A 12,353-nucleotide genomic window follows, 5' to 3' on the forward strand; every position below is an offset into this window, starting at 1 on the left:
ATCGTCTGCGTTGGTTTGGACATGTAAGACGGAGACCCGAGGGTGCACCGGTGCGAAGAGTGGAAGAGTGGGACCATGGAGGGATTAAACGAGGAAGAGGGAGACCAAAGATGACTTGGTTGGAAGGAGTGAGGAAGGATATGAAGTGCATGGATTTACGTGAGGATGAAGTTTTGGATCGTAAGGGATGGAGGAGAAAGATTTATGTTGATGACTACACGGAATAATCAAATTTGGTTCATGTTAGCCGACCCCACTTTTGGGATTAAGGCTTTGATTGATTGATTGATTGATTGATTGATATTACTAACACTCAACAGTCTAGCAACAAACTAAATCTGACCATGGAGATGAAATCCATGACTTGAATGCTAAATATTATCACTAGCCCTACATAACTCAAAGGAGACAGATTAAAACTGTGGACTAAAGTAAACATACGAACATTAGGAAATCGCAATCTTGAATTCTTGATAACACTGACATTATGTGTTGTTCAACTATGATTATATTGTAGCCGTAATAAGTCGTCAATTTAGGTAATTGAGCCTAGATCGGTTGTGTCGAGTCTGATTGGCGTAAGATATGGTAATCAAAGGGTTGGATTTACTTGTTGCTTCCTAATTTATGTAATTAAAACAAAAAATTACATGAAAAAAACATAAAAAGGGCCCAACCGGGTTCGAACCGGTGACCTCTTGATCTGCAGTCAAATGCTCTACCACTGAGCTATGGACCCATTGTTGTTTCAAAACCTAAATATTTACATTATAAATCAATCTTAAAACTCTTACCGTAAACTCCACCTTCTAATACCCCAATTCTCCCTCGTTTCTTAAACCTTAAAAGTTAAAACCTCCAAAAACAACTGACACTAAAACCACCGAAGCAACCACCGTCATCAATGGCGGCGCTAACTCCGTTCGGCATCAAACTCGCCGTCCACATCATCACCACCGACTTCGGAAACCTCGTTTCTGTACACTCTCTTTCTCTCTCCTCTTTCATCAACAAATTTGTTCAAATTTTTTTTGATATAATTAATTATCTGTGTAATTAACCATTAATTGTAATTATGTTTTTGATGAATTTTAATTTGAGCAGAAAATTTGCGAATGTTTACTCAGAAGAGGAACCCTAAGTAAAGCGCTAATTTCTCGATTTACTGAACTTCCTCAAGATAAAGTTAAGAAATGTTTATGGGTTTTAATTCAGCATAATTGCGTTCAAGCCTTTGCTCTTGAACAAGAAGGTTTGATTTTTTTATTTTTTAAATTCAATTATTTGATGCCAATTTATAATATACCTTACAATTTATCAAGTTTTATCGTATTGTTTTGTGTAATTGCAATGCTTGAATTAAAAATTGAGTATGACTGAATGGGATATTACATTGCTGTGTTGTTGTTATAATATTTGATTTTGAAGTTTACTTTGGATTAATGCTATAGAAGGGGTTTATTTCGTCGAGGTTGATGATTGATTAGGTGTTATTCTGATTGTATTGTTGATATGAATTGTAAAAGGATTTGATGCATTGTATCGGTTTTTGTTTCGTGCTGTTTGGGGGCGATTGGGCGATAGTTTTGTTGGAAACTAGAGGTGATTTTACAGTAACTAGATTTTGTTGCCAGCTTACAGAATTGAGAGAAATTGTTCCTTAATACATAGCATTAGATCAAGGTATAATTGCAGGAAGATGTGCGTGTAAGGTGAACTATAATCACCATTTTTGCCAACAAAGTCATTGAGCTGACCAAATGATCTCTTGACTGGGGCAGTAACGAGGAAAGGTGATTGGATTTGGATTAGAGGATGATTTACTCTTTGAGAGAGGGATTTGGGAAATTATGTAGAAGGATATTTGTGTGTCAAATAAGCGACTTTCCAGAGAGAGAACTTGACTATAGCCGAATCAAGATGATCCAATTAGTGCAAAAATGTGCTTTAGAATTCTTGATGCTATCCACCTTTTTTCTTAGTACTCTGCTATTATGCTACTCATCTAATAATTACTTGTTTGATAATGTTTCTTATAGAATAATATAGCAGAGAACTTTAATCAATTGATCCACTGTTTGGGGATTTTATGCAAATTTTTTGGAATCCTAGCATTAAGTACTCACTTTAGTTCTCTGTGTTTGTTTCTGTCTTTTGGCTGTATTTTATTTTTGTAAATGTTGCCTATCACCATCTTCCATGTTATTTACGTTGGTTGCTATTGTGTATTTGATGTTTCTAGGTGGTGGCAAGGATACTACAGTGGTAGTGACTCAGTACATGGCATTGTTCAACAACATCATTCATCGTTTGAGGTTTCCAAAGTTCATGAGTATAGTCTTAAAAGAACAGGATACAAAAGTCAGTGACTTTGTACTATATGTTTCACTTTTATTTGATTCTTGCTGTGCTTTGTGCAAGCTTATTGACCAAAGCGCACGGCACACCAATTCTTGTAGGGTTCAGATATTCTTGAGGGGTTGCTGCAGCATGGCAGACTTACTCTCACACAAATTCTAGATAGAGCATTGGCTAGTTCAAGTGAAGGCAAGTTGTGCATGGTTTTTTTTTTTTGTTGATTTTTCAATGCAATAGAATTATGAGAAATTGATGCGAGTTTTTCGAATTTTAACTTTTATACTACATGTTAATTTATGTGCGTGTCGAAAGCTGCAAAAGGATAGGACCTTGTAAATAGAACGTAGTTCTGTCTAAAAGGGATATGATTAAAAATGTGAATCATACTCATCAATGTAGTCTGAAAATTAGGAGTCATGAGCTCGATTACTTTTAAATGCTAGTACTTGAACGTATATTACTGCAATGTTAGTGAATGGAATTTCATTTATTCTCTTCTTGTTTTGGATCAGGAAGTAGTGATACTCACCAAGAAAGCTTCACTAAACTTGTTCGTTGTCGTTTTGTGGAACGATGCCCTGCTCCAGAGCCTTTAATATCTTTACCAAATGAGGGAGACACTCCTGCTAAGAAAGGAGGTGGCAGAAATAAGGTAGCATCCTCAAGAAACATTTTTGCGGCAGTTATTTCCCCTTTTTATTCTCTCTTACTGCAATTTGATTTCTCATTTGTTATTAATGCTCCTTTTGACTCGAATGTGCACATGACTTTGTCATTCTTTAACTGGAATTTTGAGTACAAAATCCTATCTGGTTTGATTATAATACTGTTTTGTGCATTTGATTTTGAAAGACAATATATGGCCTATTGTTGTATATACTGATATTCATGCTTCTATAGTTATGTTGATGCTGTGCAAGGAATCAATATTTGGGGAAAGGGCTTGTTAGTCATAGTCTATTAGTAGTAATTTGGGGAATAAGCTAGAGGTTTGTTAGGAGGGACTTTCTATAAATAGGACATTAGGAGGAATAAGGACATGTTGAATGTTGAGTGGTTTGTATTGGGAGAGAGTGAGCCTTTCGAAAGTTCATATTAGGAGAGCATCCACCTCTTGAAAGTAGAATTATCATTCGAATTACTGTAATTCTCATCTTATCAATATAATCATCTTCTTTCCTTTTATTTTCTGCAATTGCAGTTGTGTACATCGTAAACTTGAGATCATTGTTACAATGATTAAACTAGTAAAATATTGTATAATTCTATGTTCACAAATCTGGAATTCTGGATAGTGGAGGCAGTGGTAGTAAATTAGCTAATTATAGCTGCTTCAAGCTTATTGACTGAAGAGAGTTTATTGCTGAATATTTTAGAATGTATTCTCTTTCATTCTGTGAAACTAAGTAACTATATACTTCTATGCAGTCCTCTGGGAAACAGGACTTTATGAAGGGGTTTGGTTTCTCTTACACAATTTCGACTTTATGCTGTCATCATAATTATAATCAAAATTTTGCTTTTTTTTTTTTTTTTTTTTTTTTTGGGTGGGTTTAAGCAGTCTCAAAAATTTTGTTATCTTATACGAAGTATTAACTTTATTTAGGACGCTCTCATACTTCCACATTGTACTTGTCAGCATTGGTATCCAATGTGTTTGCCCTCTTATTTCATATGTGATTGTTCAAGACAAGGTTATGTTGGAAAATCCTCGTAGCTTAGTCTAAGGACGTTAAGTTGTATTTATAAAATTATTTCCTTTCCCCTTTTTGACAGGTTGCTTTTGAACAGTGACCTTGAGTGACTTTCTAATGTCTTTATAACAGGTTTTTATGAAAGAAGTGACCCTGGAAGAACGTGCTTTGGCTGCTGCAATTCCCATGGATGCTGAAAGATTTTCCATCTCATATGACCAAGGCGTAGATTCTGATGAAGAAAAAATCGAGAGTAAAATTTCGGGCCTGAAAGTTGGAGAGAAGGTTGATTTATTTGTATTTGGTTAATTACTGCAGTTAACATAAACTGATGCATCATTACTTTTGCAGCGGAAGCAAGATAGTCTGGATTGGGATAGTGAGCTTGATACTATGGGGGGCAAGAAAGAACCAGTATGGCGAGTGAATTTTGATGAATCTATAAATCGCCTGAAGATAAAGGTGTTTTCTTTTGTCCTATTCTATTTTCTATTTTTTCTATTGCCTCAGGTCAAGTAGAAATTCACTGCTCTTGTACTCTTGATTAGTTTCTAGGTAAAGTTGCATATAAACTTGAATGGTGATGTTGTTGCCTTCTTGTGTACAACATTGAATACCTGGATAGTAATGATAGTATTTGACTTCACTTGCATGTATGCTTCTTGAAACTCACTTTTCCTTGTTCGTTCTACTCCAGGCTTGCGTTGAGCATGTCAGAGCAGAGTATGACAATGTTGCAGCTGTGATTTTGAAATCCATGTTGGAAGGGGCTAAGCATACAGTTAGTTCAGGTAATCATCCTACAATATAGATCTAGTTCTTTTGCTGAAAAAGGCTGAAAGTATTTGTTCCCCCCTTTTCTGAATAAATTGATGCTTAGAATAGCCAGAAGCATTTTGGTCAGCAAAACAAAGACACATTACTTCTTGATTTTCTTTTTCCAAGAAATTAGTAGCCAGCTAGATGCTCTTAGTCATGGACTTGATTGTTAACTGTGTGTTATTGGCCGTCTTGTCTGCTTTTAAAGTCGAAATTGCCGAAGTCTGTTGCAACTTCTTGCATAATTTTTTCCCCTGCTGAAGATATATGTTAGCCGACCCCAAATCATTCTTGGACTTAGGTTTTGTGGTTGTTGTTGCTGTTATTGTTGTTGAGAATTACGTGCTAGAATTTGATCCAAAGGATTGCCAATGCTATTTTGGTGAAGGTTGTTACTCTTTATGCTTACTTGATGCTATGGCCTGTGGCTTTTCCTCTATCTAACAAATGTATACTACTTTCTACTTTCTGAAATGTCTGGTTGACTGTGAGTCTTTTGAAGCAATCTCTGCTAGAATTGATCAGTGGAGGGGGTGGGGGGTGGGTGAGGTTGCATACATCTTGACTTCTTTTTAGTTTTCCAAGATCAACATTGTTTCTGTTAGTTGTTACTTGTGAAACCTGATGAACGTCACTGTTTTTTTCTCATGGATTGAGATCTCCCTTCTCTGAATCCCCAAAAAGGGTCTTCGCAGCCTAGACCTTTATGTGACTGTTTGCTATTTTTACCAATGTCTAATATATAATGGAAGAATACTCGTTCCTCAATGAATGAGGATGTATGTTACCTGAATAGATTGCCAAGTACGTACTTTGCTTTTAATCAAACTGTTGGTGTTTGCCCGTAAATCTCTATCAGTGAAGCTTTTTTTTTTTTTTTTTTTTTTTTTTTTTGTGTGTGTGGGGGTGGGTTGGTTTGCTACATATTGTTATTGTAGATGCTTATGTACTATCTTGTATTTCTACAATTAGCTTCCTATTTTTCCTCTGTAGATAGCTATATGGGTTTTTTTTTTGGTTGTCTGACATTAGGGTTTTTTTTTTCCTTTTTCATTGTATTTTTTTCAGTTATAATTCCCCCTTATCCTATTTTCTGTTGGTTTGTTAGTGTCATTGTCTCTTGATTCAATTTTTGAAGAGGTTATTAAGAGCAAAGAAGGTCTCACTATGGAGCATCTTCGATATTCTCTTGAACAACTTGACTTTTGTTCTGAAACAAACGATGTGTACACAATTAGTAAGTATTCTTCTGTATGTACACTTTCTCTTTTCCATCCCTTTATTCTAAATACTTGAAGGCATTTGTGCAATAATTCCATACTTGAATATTAAAGTGTATTTTTTGCAGATATGAAAGACATAATTAAGAAAGCTCAGTTAGAAGAGGTCAGCTGGCTTGCCTTTCTACAGATAGGTTTCGTTTAGAAGCTTTATTCAGAACATGAATATATTTATATAGTTCTGAATCAATATTTGAACAGGTGGAGTGTATTGTGAAAAAGCGGTATGGAATAGAAGCTTTTAGAATATTCAGGTCGCTAACAAATGGTCGTCCACTGGATACTGATAAGGTAATTAGTGGTTAAAGTGTAGTTTGTGCTATCTGTTTCTAAAAAACTCAAATTATGTTTTCTTTCTATGCTAAAGGTAGAATTGAACATCATTTCTATCCCCAGTATGAATCCAGAGAATAGTCTGTCTGATATTATAAGCTGAAATTAGTTTATTAGCTTGATATAATACGATTTTTAATTTATCATATTATATTATATATTCTTCACTTTCAAGACTGAAAATGGTGTAACTACATTTTTTTGTACATGAAAGCTTTTGGAAAGAAGTTATGGCTATGAGATTTTTGTCCCTTTTCCATTTTTAATTTTGTTGTGTTTTCCGTTGTGCTAAAGAATTTCATTTTGTTGCCTTATATTAACTTTTCAAGTGTCCTGCAATTGTCTGTGAATTTCCTATCTTAAATAATTCCCACATGCAAGTGTGTGACCATTGCTCATTAAAATCAAAACTTGTAAATTACCTAATCCAAGACCCCCCCCCCCCCCCTCTTTTTTATTTTTATTTTTTATTTTTTCTCCTGTTGGTTTTGTTATTATATCAACTAGGATTCTAGGAATGTTAGGGAAGTCAGAGTTAAACATAGGGACTTTGGGAATATGTTGGTCTGTTTGGCCATTAAAGTATTAAACTATCTGCCCAAGCTTAATTGCTTCAAGTGGAAAGTAAACTTCTTTAGAATATGCTTTTGGAAATTATGGGCATATCTGGCTGTGATTTAGGCAGCACTTTTACCATACTGGTCAGACTGGACTTCAATTTTTAGGTAAATACAAGATGAGGAATAGAGTTTAGTCCAGCTTTTTAATCAGCTTGTGCCAAGTGGTTAGATCTGGTTTAGTCGTTGGAGTGACAAAGACTGAAGTGGCTCTTGATTTTAATAGTTTCTGGGATTTATGTATAGAATTGAGGATTTGTCGTTGACTGATTTTGTTGATAGAAATGAATAGAGACCTTATGTTTCTGAGATAAATTGCAAGCTAGGCCAACTTCATTTCAAAATTCTTGTCATCACATGAAATTAGATTTGGGCATAAATTATCGTTGCTTGAATTCTGGGCTTGTCATTTTTGATACATTTGCTTAGTTTTTACCTGTTCGTGCAGATTTCAGAACGAACCTTTGTGGATAAGAAAAATACACCACAGACTTTGTATAAGCTTTGGAAGGATAATTACATACTAATGGAGGTACCCTCATTTTCATTTGATTTTCATCTTGGTTGTCTTTCATATGTGAATGATTTTCGTCTGATTATTTCTTTATGCAGTTGTTCTTGATGAATATTTGATGATATAAAAGCAAAATAGTGTAGCTAAAGGACTGCTCTGGATCTTTGTGTTTGTTTCCAACAAATGGTCTATGATATCCTACAGTTGCATTACTGAAGGCCTTTATTACTTGCTATTTAGGGAAATCTATCGGAAACAATCTTATAACTATCACTTGTTGCAAGACAAACTTTTGTTTTAAAAGTGGCACAAAACTATTAGTATGATATTTGATTTATGCAAGAAGGTACCTAATGCCAGAATCTGGCCATCTACTTTATTATCTGGCATTGGCCATCGATTTTCTTCTTTTTCCTTTCTTCCTCCTTACTTCCTTTTCATTTCCCTCCTTCCCATCACCTTACTGGTGTATTCAAGAAACAACTCATGCTCACAATCAAACACTTCCTCTCTGTCAGTATATAATAAAGACTCCATAAAACAATAGTTATTTTTCTGTTAATTTGTGTGCCACAAAAGTCTTCAGGTGAAAAGTCTAATTTATTCTTATTATTGAATATGTTACAAAGATTAGCTTCTTATACTAGAAAAGTAATCAGTTTAATATCGATCTCCTTGGTTAGATCTGGGACCCCTTTGGATGATTTTTTTGCCTACTAAAGGAATTTATTGATGTATATATTCCACATAATTAGATATTGGTACGTGTTACCTAATGTAGATGCATTTTTTTCATTTCATATTCTAATGGTATGGCTCAGGGGCTGTGATATTCTAACCTTTTTTTTTTGTTTAATTTTGGGTGTAATGACTTTGTGTGCGTGTGTGTGTGTAAAGCAGCTCAATGCTCAGGATATCTGTAGGCTGTAAGTCATGCGCTCATGCCTCAACATATATTTTTTGCAGAAAGTAACTACTGGAGGTCCAAGACAGGCAGACTTCTTTTTGTGGAGTGTGAAGAAAGGCAATCTTTGGCATCAAATTTTGGATGAGCTGTACCATGCTGCACTTAATCTATGTTTACGATATGCTTATGAAGTCGATCAAGAGCGAGAGGTAGTGTAATGATTTTACCTAGCATTCTGCTGGGCTGATAAGATGTAATGTTGTTTTTTGTTCACTTATCGTACTTTGATTATTGCCCTACCAGTCTTGGCCCCTCTGTAGACCCCCCCCCCCCCCCCCCTCCTCGTCCTACACAGTAATATTTTAGCTCCCCAAGCAACTCCTCAAATATAACTGTTTTGTTACCTTTGCTCAATAATAACTCACAGAAGGCCTTAATTCCTGCAATAATGCACCTGGATGGCTGATTGACTAATTTGAGATTATTCCCAAGTAAATTTTGTAAAGTCAAATAACGTTACATGCCATATATCCATGTGCTCTTTGTTTTCGTGTTGCTTCTTTGTTTATCAAGATAGTCATGTCAGTGATGTCACTACTGAACAGATTTTTATTTTTCTTGTCCATATTTTTATTTGCTTCTCCAGATCCAAAACTTGAGCATAGAAAATCCCTCACCAGAGGTGAAGGAGAGGAGAATGCGTCTGCGAAATGTGAGGATTCTGCTGGACTCGTCTTTAATGAAGCTAGATGATGCTGTTATGATCTTTCACGACTTCCTGCTGTGAGCTCTCCTTATTCTTAAGGCTATACTAGGCGACAGCGGTGACTATTGACCAGTTGTTGATGATCAGCTTTTGCAACTTCAATTCGATTTGTAGTGCAAAAGGTGGTTTCTTCTTCATTTTCAACCCCCTCCTCCCCCTTCTCTTTCTTGAAGGTATGCAATCAGTTCATTATAGCTATCTCGGTCTGTGCTTAAGAGTTCTCCTGTCTTTCAGAAGTAATTATAAATACATTATTTATATGATTTAAATCTATAATAATTATAAAGTGAATTTATGCGATAATATACTGTATAATCCATTTGTCCAAACTTGTTTGCATCATTTCCAGATCAAAGGGGGCAAAGTTGTGGTCTGGGGGGGAACTTGCTGGTTTTGTTTCAGTAATTTCTAAATATTACTAATAGCTATTTTCATTCCTATTAACACGATGTACTTCGTATTTGATTATTATATTGAAACATAAGGTTGTACTCCGTATTCGATTGACATTCAATATGAGGGAGTATATTATGATCGTTTTGTAAGAGCTTAATAATGAATCTATGGCAGCGATTGAAACAGTTGAATATAAAGCGTGATTTTATCGATTTCTTTAGCCGTAAATATTTATGATATTCCGTGGTCAATTTTCTTATCTTTCAAGGATTTAAGAAGTGGCATGTGGATGATTATTTGGAAAAAAAAAAAAAAAAAAAAAAAAAAAAAAAAAAAAAAGTAGTGAATTTCTAGGATTAATAATGTTGATACGTAGTAAAACTGATATTATTATGTGACAGTGATGACACTTTGTTTTCTCGGCGCAGTATTTTAGTTGGCTGAAGTTATCCACAAATGGGCTGAAAGTGACGCAACGAGATTTTCCAGGTCGGAAAATGGCTCATTTTATCTCATGCCAAATTTTGAAACTAAAATTGAAAGTGATGGAGGTAGTATCTAATAGTTACCAAGGATTCTATGACACTATACGCACACAACGCCATGAGTGAAGTAAAATATTAGGGTTCGTTTAGTATCACGATATTTTTTATTTTTTATTTTTTATTTTTTTTTTCTTTTTTTTATCTTGTTATAAGTCGTATGATATATGTCGTATTCTTTTAATAAAATCTAACAATAGAAAAATAAAACTACTTATTCTATTTTTGGTTTTTAGTTTTAACAAATAACAATAGAAAACTGAAAAAAAAAAAAATGGTGTCGAACAAGACTCTAGAGATCTATTTTTTTTCTAATTTAATGAAGTAGGGGTTTATTTACAAGTGGGTATGGTTTAGCCTACGTTGTGAGTAAATTACTTTGTAGATTATAAGCTAAGTAATTCATTTGAAGCCCTACACTAGACTTACCGTTTGCTCATCGGTCTACCCAAATATAAAGTATCAAAGACTTTTTTAAGCAACATAGGGTTATTAGAACATGTGCAGTATTAACATTAAAATATCAAGTTAAAAGTGCAATAGAAAAATTTTAACTTTATGAATCCTTAATACGTACACAACATAAATGTAAGTTCAAATGGATCCATATCCTCTAGAATTAAGTAAATTTGTAAAATTATAGCTGTACAATTAATGCGAGATAATTGTTATTTTGATAAAAGAAAAACTATAATAGTCCTACTTCCTTTCGTTCAACTCATGCATTATACAACCAACTATACCTTTGTAATTTTTGCGATTTGGGAGACCAACTTAGATCAACATCATCTCTATCTACTATTTTATTTTTTGCTTATTAATGCCACGATGATTCCTTACAAATAAGCAATTTTGTGCAAATGAGCAACTATGACAACTGATTAGCTATAGAATTTGACATTTTTACCACTACTCCCACACTTACTTTGGTCAAAAACGACTACGGAAACACTTTCAAAAGTGTTAACCCTTGACAAAGAATTAATGTGTCCCTCTCTAATAAGTAATGATCATAATTCTACAATGTCATAAATGAAGATATTTATGGAACTAGCTAGAGGTCTAGAGGTAGGTATAGATAGGATATAGATATACCACTAATCATATTCATCTCTTATACTGTGTGAATGCTACAAGCCGCTTTAAATAATTAAGATTATTGGCAATTACATAATTCGGCGTTTTTGATTTTCTGAGCTAGCTACTTAAATCAAAGGATTCAATTGGACCATATAAAATAATGAGCTTAGACTATCACTAATTTTTTTGAAAATTTATTAATTCAAACCTAATTTTAGCCCAAAGAAAGGGATGCGTCTTAGAGTACTCATCAGTCATTCATTATTAAAAGTAGGAGAAAATCAAAGAGAGGATACTGAACACAAAAAGAATGGATTTACAATATTTTATACTACCTCCGTCACTAATTTTTTGCTCCATTGGATTTTTAACGGTGTTCAAAACGAGCTAAAAAAATTAATAGCGTTGAATTTAACATAATTGTATACATTTAAAAAAAAAAGGTAAAAAACTAGAATATAAATTATGTAAATTATATTTAATTTTATTTGCTAATAATATAATTAGTATAAAAATTGAATCAAAAAAATATATACGTAGTTAAAATGACATGGACCAATAAAATTAAATGGTACATAGAATGGGATATAAAAGTGGGATAGAGGATTTGAACCCCCCCCCCCCCCCCCTCCCTTTTTTATATGTGTAGAAAATACAAAAACTAGATACTGATAAAATATACAGTGAGTGAAATCTAACAAGATTCCACACGACTAAATTATTTTCTATAGATTAGGACTTTAAAACTAATTTATAATCAAAGATTTTAAAGTTTGACCCATGCTTTTGTAAGTGCAAAAATTTACGGACAGAGAGAGTATATTATGGCCCGATAATATTGATGTTCATTACAAACACTACAATTTTGGTTTGAATTAAGCGCTTCTACACCAATTGTAAGGTGATCTTCCCAAAATTATCGCATCAAATCAAAGCATTTGTTTTCCAATCTTATCAATTGTATAGTTTTGTGTATTTGCTGTTATTGCAAACTTTTGTACGAATTTTTTATTTTTATTTTTTTGGTGTTGAGACAACCACAAGGTC

At 34.0% G+C, this 12,353-nt stretch overlaps 1 protein-coding gene and 1 non-coding gene across 3 annotated transcripts; one reads left to right on the top strand and one right to left on the bottom strand.

The window, feature by feature from the left end:
* Positions 1 to 667: 667 nt before the first annotated feature.
* Positions 668 to 739, bottom strand: TRNAC-GCA (transfer RNA cysteine (anticodon GCA)). The gene has a single exon. It is a non-coding gene; the product is annotated as a tRNA-Cys (tRNA).
* A 102-nt stretch (positions 740 to 841) lies between these two features.
* Positions 842 to 10,284, top strand: LOC145630061 (uncharacterized). Of its 2 annotated transcripts, XR_014112001.1 has the most exons (15): positions 842 to 979; positions 1,105 to 1,252; positions 2,243 to 2,361; positions 2,460 to 2,551; positions 2,875 to 3,010; positions 4,185 to 4,337; positions 4,404 to 4,514; positions 4,750 to 4,843; positions 5,980 to 6,108; positions 6,220 to 6,257; positions 6,353 to 6,442; positions 7,550 to 7,633; positions 8,582 to 8,731; positions 9,169 to 9,461; positions 10,113 to 10,284. XR_014112001.1 is itself a non-coding variant. In XM_081682296.1 (14 exons), exons 1-14 carry the CDS (start codon positions 905 to 907, stop codon positions 9,307 to 9,309), a joined length of 1,560 nt encoding a protein of 519 aa, XP_081538422.1. In that variant the 5' UTR covers positions 842 to 904; the 3' UTR covers positions 9,310 to 9,836. The 2 variants fall into 2 exon arrangements, 1 of the variants encoding a protein (XP_081538422.1); XM_081682296.1 differs by lacking the exon at positions 10,113 to 10,284 and having other exon boundaries at positions 9,169 to 9,836.
* The last annotated feature ends 2,069 nt before the right edge of the window (positions 10,285 to 12,353 follow it).

This window comes from Chenopodium album, chromosome 5 (genome assembly GCF_948465745.1).
Source record: "Chenopodium album chromosome 5, dcCheAlbu1.1, whole genome shotgun sequence".
Lineage (NCBI taxonomy): Eukaryota > Viridiplantae > Streptophyta > Magnoliopsida > Caryophyllales > Amaranthaceae > Chenopodium > Chenopodium album.

Excerpts from the sequence above, each read along its gene's own strand:
- LOC145630061 (XM_081682296.1), top strand. The coding sequence starts at position 905 with ATGGCGGCGCTAACTCCGTTCGGCATCAAACTCGCCGTCCACATCATC. Across the intron at positions 2,552-2,874 it reads GCTAGTTCAAGTGAAGGCAA|TAGTGATACTCACCAAGAAA; the intron begins GTTGTGCATGGT and ends TGGATCAGGAAG. Across the intron at positions 8,732-9,168 it reads AAGTCGATCAAGAGCGAGAG|ATCCAAAACTTGAGCATAGA; the intron begins GTAGTGTAATGA and ends TTGCTTCTCCAG.